Raw genomic sequence first — 13080 nt, 5'->3', positions numbered from 1 at the left:
TGGGCACACCTGGGCTGTGCTCGCAACTCCAGCTTTTCCAATGAGGTTCAGGTGTATGGCCAGGAGGTTCAAACCTGGTTCTCGAGGTTCAGGAGGATCCTCCCAATTCCTCTCCACAAAGCAGCTCACACTCTGGGGAGTCAGCAGCAAGGACCCAGCCCTTCAGAGATGTTTCTGCCACCGAGGCTCAGCCCTCTACTCACCTCTGTTTCCTGTTCCACCCTCCTTGTGGTGACCAGCTCCAAAGGGTGTGTTTGCCCACCAAGTCCTCCAGCCCTGCTGGCTTTACTCCAGCCACTTGCCTAAATTAGGGTTACTCACACAAAGACTTATTGCATCAGGTCTTCAGGCTGGCAGAGCTGAGAGGAAAACACCTCCCTGCCTGCCATCCTCCCAGCACCCTCACACTGCTGAGGAAACGCTCCGCTCGCCTCTTGCTCAGAGAACAAAGCGTCTTGCTGGGCACAGAGGAGAGAGAGGCAGCACATCCGTGAGCAGAAACCCTCCCAGTGCCCCCAAAACGCATGGCACGAAGGAGATCATCTCCAGCTGGAGCAGCATCGGGCTGCAAACAGCTCCTGAAGAAGCGACTCTGATTCCTCAGCCTCCAACTCGCCAGATCCCCCTGGACTCAATGCCAGAGGATAGGGAGAGGGGCTTGCAGCAGTCCCCCCCAAAAAACCCTACAAATAACCCCAGGCTCGGGGAGTGAAGCCGCCAGGCCCTGGCATTTGCTTGGGGGTCGCATACCCAGCTGACTTCCTTAGAAGTGGATACAGACACGCAGAGAGTGGGAGCAGCACAACTTCCACACCGTGCATGGATGGAGGGAGCTGAGCTGGGGAAGGGGAGCGTAAAGTGACAGGGGATGGTCCTGGGGGACGGTCGAGGAACCAAAGGTGTGTCTCAGAGGAGGGAGGGTCTGTCCCAGGGCATGGAGGGTCTGTCCAAAAGGACAGAGGGCAGAAGCGCCACCACACACCCCGGCACGAGCCAGTGGGGGACATCACCCTGCAGGTCCCCATCCCGCGGCTGCCAGCGGTGTTTCGCTGTCCCGGCCAGCGCCACCCTCCCCGCGCACTATCCGCTCTGCCGCCACCCAGCCGGGGCACGGCGGCCGATCCCGTTATCCCCGGGGCACCCCGGTACTCACCGCCGGGCCGGGCCGGGCCGGGCCGAGCCGCTCCCGCGGGGCTGCGGGCTCAGAAGCTCCGCACGGCCGCGCCCGCCCCTCGCCATCACCGCCCACCCGCCCCGGGCGGCGGCGGCGAGGGGCGGGCTCCGCTCCCCCCGCCCGGAACGAGCATCAGCCGCTTCTGATTTAAAAAAAAAAAAAGGATCCAACCCAAAACTTCTTCCCTGGCTGCTTTTGCTTCGCTGTTTGGAGAAAAAAAAAATATCTTAAAAACAGCCTATATATATATAAAATAATTTTCCATGGTATGCATTCAAATCTAAGGGAAGATATAACTTTGTTGGATCAACGCTCATCACTTTTAGGGAAAAGCACTGGGTTTTGTGCTGTTTGGGTGTAAGCAAGGTTTTCCCTGCCCAGCCTGTGTGGGTGCTCCTGGTGCTGAAATCATCCAGGCCTGGAGCATGTCCCACTGATTCTGCTTACCGTGGGAAAAGAGGGATAAAGAAGGAAAAGAAGCAGGCCCCAAGTGCACGGCTCAGACCTGAAGGGTTGGCCACAGGGCTGGCCAGTGTCACAGCCACCCATCACCCCAAGGAGCTGGCCTGTGCTCCCTTCAAGGCTGGTACCACCCTGGGCTGACCCCAGCAACCTCACCCAGCCCTTGGTGGACACATCTTCAGCTCGCCAGGATATCTATAGAGACATTTTTGATGTAGAGATATGGTAATAAGGCTGAAAGGCTCTCTCTCAGGCTGCTGATTAAATAAACCATCTGTATTTGATCAGAGCTCTTTGCTATGGGCTCTGCTCATGCTTTGGAAGATCACAGGCAAATAAGCAACTCCCAAATTCCCCTGCCCAGCTGGAATAGTTTCTTCTCCTTCAGTTTGAGCTGTGGAAGGCATAGGAGTTTTAAGGCACCAAGTTTTTAGCCTGCACAAGGTGCTCCCTCTGCCAGCCCCAGTCCCAGCCCCAAGAGTGGACACAGGACAGGCTCAGGGGTCACCAGGGCTCCTGCTCAGCACAGGCACCCAACCAAGAGCTGAGCCTAAGGTTTAGGAGCAGCCCTGCTCTTTCTGTGTAAAGAGCTGTGTGACCAGAAACCATCAGAGAAAGGGATGAGGTTGTGCCTGAAAGAGGAATTCAGTGGGAGAAGTGGGGTCTGTGCCAGACCTGCCCTCCTACCTCCTTGCCTGAGGCTTACAATGTCACTCAGAGGGGAAAAGGGAGAGGCAGACGGTATTTCACAAATGCCAATATGCCTGTTTTCTCCCAGATCACATTTTCCTGTGCTTTCTCTCCTGCCAGCACGATGCCTCCAAGTCACAGCAGGTTCAGGGCTACCTGGAACTGGTTTTAGCAGAGAGGAAACGTGGCTGCGTTTCCAGCTCTTTGGAGCTGCCACCATGGTGAGCAGGAGCCCGGCCCAGCCTGGCTCCAGCTGCTCCCCAGCACAAAACCCAGCTCCCTCCCGCCCTCCAGCAGCGTGTTTATTTACAGCACAGTGCTTCTTTCTAAAGATCCGGTCTCAGGGGGCAAAATGCCTTCTGTGTATGAAACCAGTACTGACTAGCTCAGACATTGTCTTCCAGAGACTGCAGGCAGCCTGAAACAATAGGGGTGTGCAGAGAGTCCTGCTGCATTTCCATTTTTGGACCATGATAAATCCGAAACCTAATAGTAACAGCTCTAAAAATGGCCCGCAGTAATTAGGTGGTTGGGAATTGGTTTGTTTTTCGGCCATCACACACAATCCCTAATGGCCTCACGTCTTCCTGCATTCCAGAAGATACATTTAACCCCTCCAAATTGGACAAAGCCCCCAAGTTCCCCTCAGAAACTTTTCAGAAACGAGCACCAGCTGGAGCACGGACATGGCAAGCACAATGGAAATGGGAAGCACGCCCCAGAAGTCCTTGGCATCACATGGAAGAATTGAGCCACAGACCCATGGTGTTGTTGTGTGCCATGTACAACTCGGTCCAAACCTCTGATTTTTAAAAAATGCACATAAAATACAGCACAGAGCCCGTTTTTGTCCCGAACCGCTGGATTGCAGACAACCTCTCCCCGTTTTTGGGGTTTTGCTGACACCTGGTGTTCTGGAAAAGATGCACTGTGTGTTCCTGCAAGTTCCCTTCCCTGGTTCCCGTTGGGATGGCCACTCTCTCGGGTCAGACTGAGCCCTGAATTTGGGGGAGAGCCCGAGGAATGCAGGTGTGCAGTTGGATTTCAGAATCCCTCCTTTCATATCTTGGGACAAGAGCAGAGCTGCAGGAGCATTCTCATGATGGACTTCAGGAGTCAGGGGCACTGCAGAGGGGCAGCCTCAGACCTCATTCATCATAGAACAGTTTGGGTGGCAGGAGAGCTTAAAAATCATCTTGTTCCAGCCCCCTGCTGTGGTAGAGACACCTCTCACTGTCCCAGGCTGCCCCAAGCTCTGGCCAACCCAGCCTTGGACACTGCCAGGGATGGGGCAGCCACAGCTGCTCTGGGCATCCTCATAGGGAAGAATTTCTTCCTCATATCAGTTCACCACATTTGGTGAAGGTTTTTGTAAGTGGCAGTGTTTAGATCTGAGATAGTGGCTCATTCCATTGAAGTATATAACCTGATGAGGATTTTCACTACCTCTTTTTTCCTTTGTTTTTGTTTTTTTAAACCCTTTTCAGAGTAGTCTCTGCAAAACATGTCCCACTTTTACACCACCACGTCATTATGTCACAAACATGATGCTGATCTCTAAATAGGGACAGTGGCTCCCCCAGGAATAACCAGCACCACCTGCTCACAGCCAGTTGACCAAAGATTTGCTGGGCCAGCATTTCTTTCTCATTCCAGCTGCCTGCCCTGCCCAAATCAGATCAGTTACATCTCCCCAGGCAAACGCTGCTGCAAACAAAATTCCATAAATAAATCCACCACAAGACTTAAATATTTATTTTTACATTCTCTGGATGTAAAATAAAGGATGGGTATTTTACTACAACTCCCTGCGGGTGTTGTAGTCTTGATTAAGGATAATGAAATACTCTGCTGGCTTTCTGAATGCCTGAGAAAATACATCTCATCCTAGAATAATGCAAGCATGGAAGGGTTAAGGTTGGAAAAGACCTCTAAGATCACTGAGCCAAACCCTTACCCAGCATCAACATGTTCATCTCTAGACATGTATCCAAGGACCACATCCACACGTTTTCTGAACACTTCCAGGGATGGTGACTCCAAAATCTCACAGCTCTGAGAAAACCTTATATCTGCTTTTCTGTGACTGTGTGTGAGAACTTAATTATGGCGTCTGTTTTTTCTGTCACTCACTGCCCCTCCCTCAAAATAAGAGCTTCTAATTTGAAGCTTGGATGGAGGTGATGGTGAACCTTTCATTGTAGGGCAATACATAAATAAATAAAGTCCAGTGCATAAGCATTCTTATCACTATTTGCTAATGACTTTCTGGAAAGTTATTCTCTTGAAGAGAGTTTCAGTGCTTTTCTACCAAGAATACCATACTGCCTGCTTAGCAGCAGTTATTTACAGTATTTTTCTCTTCTGTACAATAAAAGATCACAAGAAACAAAACAAACAAACAAAACCCCAACAGAAACAAACAAAACAAAAATCCAAACCAAACAAAAAAACCCCAGTGTCCACATTGGTTCAGTGCAGCAAAGGAAGATCCAATATTTACAGCTTTCAGTTGTAGGAACTTTGAGTTCCTGGTTCTTCAGTGCAGTTTTGAGGGCAGTAGCAGACAGAGCAACTCCTAGCTAGGCCAAGGGCCTTCTTTGTTAGTTGAAGGAGAAGCACAGCCTTGGGTCTTGGCTTGTCAGAGTCTCAGGAAGGCCCTTGGGCACTGGATTGCCCCACAGCCTGCAAGGACAGCAAAGGTGTTACTGCAGGACCAAGGGTGATGTTCATCAGAAGTGAAACCAGAAGGAATGAGAGAAAGAAAACTTTAAAGAACAAATGCAGCAACTTCCTGATGGGGCTATTACACAACCTGGTCTTCGTTTTTTTGCCTCATTTAAAGCCAGCAAGCTTTTCAGTTCCTTTTTTTCCCATGGACTTTCTGAGGAGGTGAAGCTGTCCTAGAAAACCCTCAGATTCCCTGCCTTGTGTCTGCATTCCCTGCAGTACCCTATTCCCTGCCAGCTAACCCAGGGCAGCAGGGGCATGTCCCCACACTTGTCACCCTGACCTCTCCCTGCAGAGCCCAGACCCAGCCACAGAGCTCTGTGACACCTGCTCACCTGATGGACTGGATTTCTGGGCACGTGGCAAGTTCCTCTGCCAGCCTCGTGGCCCCACAGGCTCCAATGCGGTTTTTCTCCAGGCTGTTTTAAAAACCAAAAGAGGATTTTGAAATCCCAAACAAATCCAGAGTGGGAAACAGCTGAATTGTCCCATGCTGTAATCACCTTAAGCAAAATAAGTGTTAATTCAAGTGTATCAGCCAGGCAAGGCTGGCCCTTGGTGCATGGAACTTAAACTGCAGAAGCTTTCCTGTTGTTCCTAAAGTACCTCCCCTTTTTGCAAGTCCTGTGATTGAAGGCTGAATGACAGAAAAATGAGCCTTCCCAGGGTGTTTCTCAGGGCTGTACTCACTCTAACACCTTCAGCTTTTCCATCTTTGGGAGAGCAATGGCCAACTCTCGGGCTCCTCCATCTCCAAGGGCATTCCAAGACAGTCTAAGGCAGACAAGAAATCCCAGCTGTGAGTCTGGACCAATGCTGGTGTCACTACTGTGACAGTACCCCAGGTGGATTGGCCTTTTTGCAAGAGCTAATCACCCTCTTATCATGACAGCTGAACATTCCCCTGGATTACAAGCTTAATTTTGAGGATTTTCCTCCATTTCACCACATATTTCCATGCGTGTTAAGACACCAAGGAGTGCCTGTGGACTGGTTATCTCAGAGTCCTGCAGGCCCAGGGAATGAGATGTGAAAGATGGAAGTGGCTGCTGAGCACACAGCTTTACCCCATGACATTTTTTAGCAGTGTATTTCATCAATTAGTAAATTACTGATACATTTACCACCGAAAAGTACTTGGTGGAAAGTATTATAAAATACTTTAACAAGTACTCAGCAGAGTGAGAAGTGCCCTGCATTTCCAAACAGGAGCAGACACTGACATGAGAGTGACCTGTGAGTGCTGACGTGCCTCCCCACCCATCCCCTCACTCACATGATCTCCTCCATGGAAGGGCACTGTTGGAAGCCCAGAGAGAGGGATTTCGAAGCATCATCAGTGATTCCACAGAATTTCAAGCTGGAGCAGCAGGGAGAGAGCAAAGAGAGGGCACGGTGTGCTGGAGCCAGAGCTGTGGGGAGCACAGCACCCCGTCCTGCCCCAGCACTCACTCGATCCTGCGGAGGCGTTTGAAGCACGGCAGCCCCTTGGACAGGGCATGGATACTCTGCTCCCCAAGGTCATTTTCTGATAGGCTGTAAGAGGGATGGAAAAGCTTTGAGTGGTGCAGAAAAAGCAGGTAGAGTCACAGAAAAGCCACCATGAAAACATAATCATGTGAACTAGCGAGTTAATAACTACTACCCAGACTAAGTGAGGACTCTGCAGACAGCAGGGATGAGCCAGATTGGTAAACAGCAACTTTAATTCAATTCACTGCTTGGTGCAATGGGAGTGACAGCCCTGCTGTAACTCACAACTCAGTCCCTGCAGCAGGGAATTGCCTGCAGACAGAAATATGGGGTTATGCCTGTGTCAAAGAAGGACAGATCTGCAGCACATCATGTGTGGCATGAGAAACTGGAAATAAAAAACCTCAAAAACTGGAGTTACTGACTGGTGTGACCTGAGGGGAAATGACAGTAAGGGAAAATGGGAAGAAGACTTTCCAACACCTAAAGGGACTACAAGGGAGCTAGAGAGAGCCTTTGGACAAGGGCATGGAGAGCCAGGACAAGGGGGATGAGCTTCAAGCTGAGGGAAGGATTAAATTGGATATTGGGAAGAAATAGAAATTCTTCCCTGTGAGTGTGGTGAAGCCCTGGCACAGGTTTCCCAGAGAAGCTGTAGATATCCCATCCCTGGAATTGTCCAAGGCCAGGCTGGATGGGGCTTGGAGAAACCTGCCCATTGCAGGGGGATTGGAGCAAGGTGATGATCAGAAGTCCCTTCCAACCCAAACCAGCCTGTGGTTTGTTTGGCACCATCCCAAGTGCACCAGCCATGACCTACCTTATCTCTTCCAGCAGCCCACACACCACCAGGGCTCTGGCCAGCTCCAGCCCTCCTGCCTGCCCAATGTTATTGTTCTGGAAGCTAACCAAGGAAACATAAGCATTGCAGGATTATTTTGGAATAAAGCTGTAACAGAAGCTCATATTTTACTTGCCAAGAACCCAGCCAGAGATGGTGTCCTACCACTGGGATTGCTTTTCTAAGTTATCTTTTGATGACATCTTAGACACAGGCTGAAAGAGATGCCTCTAGGCTAACTGAGCCCAGTGAGCACTTGTAGCTCACCAATTTCTGGCTTTGTTACTATAAAACAGTACAAGAAAGTCCTACATGTTAGAATCCTGGAAAGACTCCCACAAAAGTTTTAAAAATACAGTAACACTGAGTTCAGGGAAAATAAATGACTCAGAGGTGCCTGCACAAAAAGGTGAGGGTCCATAAAAGATGCTCATCCTTATGCTTGCATTCCATCAGAGGCATCAGAAACCAACATACTGAAAATCAATTTTAAGGCTTATTTTACTGTATATTCTCTTCCTGGTTCATCTCTATAGCTAATGCTGCAAGGGATTAAGCAAGAAGAGTTGATGTGAAATTGTGGAGGGTTTCTCAATCCTGGGACACTGAAATTACTCTCTAAACAACCAGTGCCCATGCCTTTTCCCATTCCTCCTTTCAACAATCCCCATACTCCCAGGATATCCAGCCTGCCTGGGGCAGAGGCTGACACTTACTGCAGGATCTTCAGGTTGGCCATGTGAGGCAGACAGAGGGCAAGTGTCACTGCTGTCCTGTCTCCAAAACCATTCCTTGACAGTCTGGAAGAAGCAGGAGTGAAATGTTACTGGCAGTGAAGTCCAGAGCCTCATTCCTCACCTGTGTGACCCCCATTCCTCACCTGTGTGACCCCCATTCCTCACCCACATGTGCCTGGGACTGTGCTGAAAGCACCTAACGTGCCCAATTCAAAGGACTCTGAGGGTGGGAGGAAGAAACAAGGAGGTTTTGAAATCCTGCAGCAGAAGTTAAACAGGAAAGTAAAACTGAGCTGCACTCCCAGCAGCACACTTGTCTCCCTTCCTGACTGGGTTACCTGAGTTGAACTGAAATTGAACTTTTTCATATGTGCCCTTGGTACACACACCATAATCAGAAGGTTACAAGGACAGTTCCAGTAGTTTATCTGTAACTTTTCTTTATTTGTTGTTTTTAAATTTCATTTATTTAATATGGCAGGGCACATATGTTCTTTAAACTGGTCTGGAATAGAACATCTGACTGTGTAAAGCCTTTGTCTGTCCACTTCTCTCCATTTTTGCAGCCACACAGATTAATGGTGATGTCCTGGGCAACACAGGCACTGAGCAGCTCCTGACACTGCCTATAAACCTGCAAATTCAGCTCTGGAATCCATTAGTCCACTAATGCAGTCTGCACAGTTCTTGGAAATTCCAATTGTCTTGGAATTTAAGACAATCCCCAAGACTTCCACACCCAGCACCACACAATTCTATGGTGTGTAGCTGAGTTTTTACCCTGCTCTCACAAGAATCAAGTAGTAAAACTGATCTTGGCTTTATAGGAGCCATATCAGATTTCTGTGCCTTGATTTTTGCCCAGCTTCCCAAAAGGATATTTGAAATTACACACTTACAGTAACTCCTTAATGTGCTTGCAATGGGCAAGAGCTTCCATCAGCTTTTCCCCTCCAGCAGGACTAGGGCAGTTCCCTGAAAGGCTAAACATGAGATTCTCAGTGACTAAATGAGAACCAGAATGTACCAGGTTAAGATATTTCACTGTTTGCCTGCTGTGATGGGAGACTGGGGCCTCTGAGGATTTTTAGGTTCTTTTGTCAAGTGCTGAGTAACTCCCGGCCCTGCAGGTCCTGTGGGAAGGAGCAGTTTCCCTCTCAGACAGAACTGGGAACTTCCTTTTCTTGCTCCAAGTCACTTCCATTTTTTTCATTTCAAAATGTTACAAGGTTTACCCTAAGAGCTGAGCCTAACAAAGAGCCTGGATGCTCTGATTTCTGTTCCCTGGGAGAAGGAACAATTTGAATCCATGTCTCAGCCTTGCACAGGGATTCCCACACAGGCTTCCCCACCAGCCATGGCCATGACCAAAATAGCTGAACCAGAACAAAGGGACTCACTCGATTTTCTGCAGGTTTTGCATTTCCAGCAGAACAGCAGCAAGATTTAGCAGGCCTGGATCTCCAATCTCGTTGTGGCTTAAACTTTAAAGAAGAGATGGAAGGCTTGTGTTGTAAAAGAAAATGGCAGGCAAAGCAAAGATCTTATTTAATGTGTCCCATTTGCTGGATGACACCTTGGGCCTTCCCAGCAGAATCAAAGAGCTGTTTATCTCAACTATCTCACAGAAAATTAATAGGTGTTAATGAGGAATTTAAAAAATTGCAAAGAACAAATAAAACCACTGGATCCTGTTGACAGGTGGGAAATTACTTCAGCCAGAATAGCAAAACAGGATGAAGACAGGTGATTATTATTTTACAAATTGCTACAGCAGAGAATGGACAGCACCTGGCAAGAGAGGGAGAAAGCAGAGCCTGGGGTTGGCTCCAGAATAGATCTTTTCAGACAAATGTTGGGCCTGAGGATCTCCCAGGACAGAAGGGAGTCCTGGTCCTATTCTGCATCTCAGAGAAGAGTTAAATTCAGTTTAATCCATTTTCTACATGACTGCAGCAGAGTGGGACAAGACCAAAGTTTCCTCTTCTGAACATCAAGTTCTGATTTCCTCCAGTCCAAGGTACCTCATACACAAGCATTTGCAGCCTCCCTGCCTTTGTTACAATACTGTGTACAAGCACATCTGGTTCTCTCCAAATGCTGGCACTAGTGGTCACCTTTCTGCCAGAAAGGAGACACTTACTTGATTTCCTCCATGCTGTGCATTTTCCTCAAGGCTTCTGCAAGTCTGGAGCAGCCATCATCACCAATGCTGTTGTGGTTCAAGCTGGAAACAGCATTCCCAGGAAAATGGACATTTAGCTCCTGCTGCTCAGCATCCCAGGCCAGGCCAGAGTGAGCTGCAGTCACATACTTACATGAACCTTTTCAGGGATGGCATCTCACAAAGCCCCAGCACAAGCTCAGGGATGGCAGCACTGCTGAGTTTCATGTAGCCCAGGCTGAAGGATGAAATAACAATTAACTCTCCAGGGGCAGTGGTGTGAGCACTCAGCACAGAGGGCAGCAGAACAAGAGTGGGAGAAATGGGGGAGTGTGTTCTAGTCCCTGTGAATAATTTCAGTTTTGCTCTTTAATGCAATTCTAATGGACCTGTCTGGATTCTGATAAAATACCAAACCTCCGGAGCAAGAGCCCAGCCCCTCATGGAGCAAGCTGCCACTCTAACAACAAGACACAAGATCCATGCAAAAAAAACACTGCCAAAACATTTGATTCTCCACTAGAATTCCCTGCCACAGACTACTGATCTCGGTCTCTCTCACTGTTCATTGCAAATATAAAATAATTGTTCCTTCTTCCCTATCAGAAGCCATCAGGAAAAGCACATCTGTCCACAGTACATGCAGAAGAGAGGCTGCAGTTTAACTAAAGCTTCTAGAAAGAGCTGGCAGCCCCTGCTCAGCCTGGTAACAGCACACTCACTTGAGTTCTTCAATGGCCTGGCAACTCTGCAAGCCTGAGATCAAATAATCGATTCCAGCTGGTGCAACACTGCAGGAGGTCAGCCTGCAAAACAGCAAGGATCAAATGAGGAGATTAGAGACAGAGTTTACTCCACTGACAGGCAAACTGCCCCATCCCAAATCCCAGACAGCACAGACATCAGGGACCAGCAAGTGTGGAGAGATTTCCACAGCCCTTGTGTGCAGGGGATTGAACAAACAATAAATGTGTGGAAAAGGTCCCAGCTGGACACACACACCCCAGGTCACACATACCCAAACACCTTCAGCTCTGGAAGGGGCAGAAAAATCCTGACCAGCATTTCTGCTTCATCCTTGTGGAGTTCCATGTGAGACCATCTGCAAGGAGGGAATGACAGGTCTGGGGTGGCAAAAGGTCAGTGCTGAGCCCACAGTGCTGGCACCTTGAAGGAGGGACACAACACTGGGAGCTCCCAGCCATGGTGACTGTGTAGCTTATCTGGGCACTGGGAGACTGAGGTGGTTTCAAAGGATTCCCCAGCAGCCACCAGGTCCATGGGTTTTTCCTATTTTCCATTCAAACACTCCAAGAAGGGACCCAAAGGCAGGGACTGGGACCTTGCACTGGCCTCCCTCATGCCCTACTGTGTGTTCAGAGTGCTGCACTCACCAGGACAAGCTGCTCCTCCCTAAAAATCCTTTACAACACCTGGTAACTCACCTCAGCTGCTGAAGCTGAGAACATTTTTCACAAAGCCTTTGGCAGAAGGAGTGCTTGGTTTCTGGCTTGTGCAGGCTCAGTCTGCAGGACACAAACACACAGCACAACCTTCAGTGAGGAGCAGCAGAGCCCAGTGCAGCATCTGGTGCCCCCAGGAACACGATTAGGGACAGACCAGGGCTTTCAACAGCCCCACTGGGGCTTTCCTGCCATGTCCCATTTGTGTCACAGTCCATGTAGAGAAACACAGCCCAGCCCCACTGCCCAGGACAAGAGCTGCCCCTTCCTTCAGGAGGGAAAGGACAAATGAAAAGGAAAAGGACCATGATGCTGCTCTCTCTGCACGCTCATGCAGAAGCCAGCATGTCTTAGAGACCCCAAAGTGCTCCTGATTCCTGTGTGCCCCCAGGAAGGCAGATGGATTTTTTAGCCTTGTTTAGGTCCAGTATGGGAGAGCAGCCCAAAGGACCATGCACATGCAAAAGGTTTCTTCCAATGTGTGGCACAGAGGCACTCTGAGACTGAACCCATGGAGCCTTAGGCACTCTGAAGATATTTTTCATCCACAGTGAAATTCAAAGCAAGCAGAAAATAATGGTAAATAGTTGCCTTCTCACCTGCTAATGACTGATTCTGTCTTCTCCAGGCAGGGTGGGAATCTTATGACTAACTGGAAGAGGGTTTTATCTTTACATATCCTGAAAAGTTACAAATTAGAGAAAAGTGTAAATCTGTGAACTCCTGAGGGAAGAAAATATTATTTTCCATAGGAAAAATCAGCAGGACTGAATGGGACAGGGCCATGCTGGCACGTGACAGCTAATCACCCATCTCTGAAGAGGTTTGTAATGTTTAAACTAGCTCCAAAACCAGCCTAAACTGGGCACCATTTCTCCCAAGGGCAACCAGGAACATGGTCTCCTTCCCATTAAACCTTCTGAGTTATGAGACCACAAACCTTCCAAGCACTTCTACCCACCAGCCATGTGGGTGAAAATTGGTTCAAGTGGGCAAACAGATCACAAATGCACTGGAGACAGTGAATTAACAACAGAAGAACCAGTGCTGGCTTCAATCCCTTTTCCTTAAGAGTGTCAGGCTGAGAGAAAATCTCTGCAAGACACCAGCACCTGAGGTGGCACTCACGTGATCCCAGTAATGCTTCCAGAGGCCTGGAGAGCCAGCTCAAGAAGGTCCACCACGCTCTCTCTGCACACCCATGGCTCTTCCAGGCTGCAGAGCAGAACACAGGCAGCTCTGCTTTAGCCACACACTGGGATCCACCTCTGCCTCTGCCAGCTGAGTGTTCCACACCCCAAACACCTGGGAAGGCTGCTTGGCTCAGCATGGGCACGGGGCAGCCT

General features: G+C 49.0%; 2 protein-coding genes across 3 annotated transcripts in view; both read right to left on the bottom strand.

Moving 5' to 3' along the window:
* Nucleotides 1-1309, bottom strand: part of CPNE2 (copine 2) — a 41755-nt gene extending 40446 nt beyond the window's left edge. The window contains exon 1 of one of the 2 annotated variants that reach the window (XM_064387175.1): nucleotides 1154-1309. The gene's annotated coding sequence lies outside the window, so the exon portion shown is untranslated. Of the gene's footprint in view, nucleotides 1-203; nucleotides 1041-1153 lie in introns of those variants that run through there. The other variant, XM_064387177.1, reaches the window with a different exon arrangement.
* Nucleotides 1310-4060: 2751 nt separating this feature from the next.
* Nucleotides 4061-13080, bottom strand: part of NLRC5 (NLR family CARD domain containing 5) — a 33456-nt gene continuing 24436 nt past the window's right edge. Inside the window, exons 33-48 of the mRNA XM_064386811.1 lie at nucleotides 12863-12949; nucleotides 12334-12414; nucleotides 11717-11797; nucleotides 11290-11373; nucleotides 10994-11077; nucleotides 10426-10509; nucleotides 10251-10334; nucleotides 9508-9591; nucleotides 9007-9090; nucleotides 8087-8170; nucleotides 7350-7433; nucleotides 6509-6592; nucleotides 6333-6416; nucleotides 5747-5830; nucleotides 5392-5475; nucleotides 4061-5011 (exon numbers count right to left, since the gene is read on the bottom strand). Coding sequence (XP_064242881.1) covers nucleotides 4930-5011; nucleotides 5392-5475; nucleotides 5747-5830; nucleotides 6333-6416; nucleotides 6509-6592; nucleotides 7350-7433; nucleotides 8087-8170; nucleotides 9007-9090; nucleotides 9508-9591; nucleotides 10251-10334; nucleotides 10426-10509; nucleotides 10994-11077; nucleotides 11290-11373; nucleotides 11717-11797; nucleotides 12334-12414; nucleotides 12863-12949 — 1339 coding nt within the window. The 3' untranslated portion in view covers nucleotides 4061-4929. The remainder of the gene's footprint in view (nucleotides 5012-5391; nucleotides 5476-5746; nucleotides 5831-6332; nucleotides 6417-6508; nucleotides 6593-7349; nucleotides 7434-8086; nucleotides 8171-9006; nucleotides 9091-9507; nucleotides 9592-10250; nucleotides 10335-10425; nucleotides 10510-10993; nucleotides 11078-11289; nucleotides 11374-11716; nucleotides 11798-12333; nucleotides 12415-12862; nucleotides 12950-13080) is intronic.

Source organism: Passer domesticus, chromosome 12 (assembly GCF_036417665.1).
Source record: "Passer domesticus isolate bPasDom1 chromosome 12, bPasDom1.hap1, whole genome shotgun sequence".
Taxonomy (NCBI): Eukaryota; Metazoa; Chordata; class Aves; order Passeriformes; family Passeridae; genus Passer; species Passer domesticus.
This window is presented reverse-complemented; position numbering and strand designations above follow the sequence as displayed.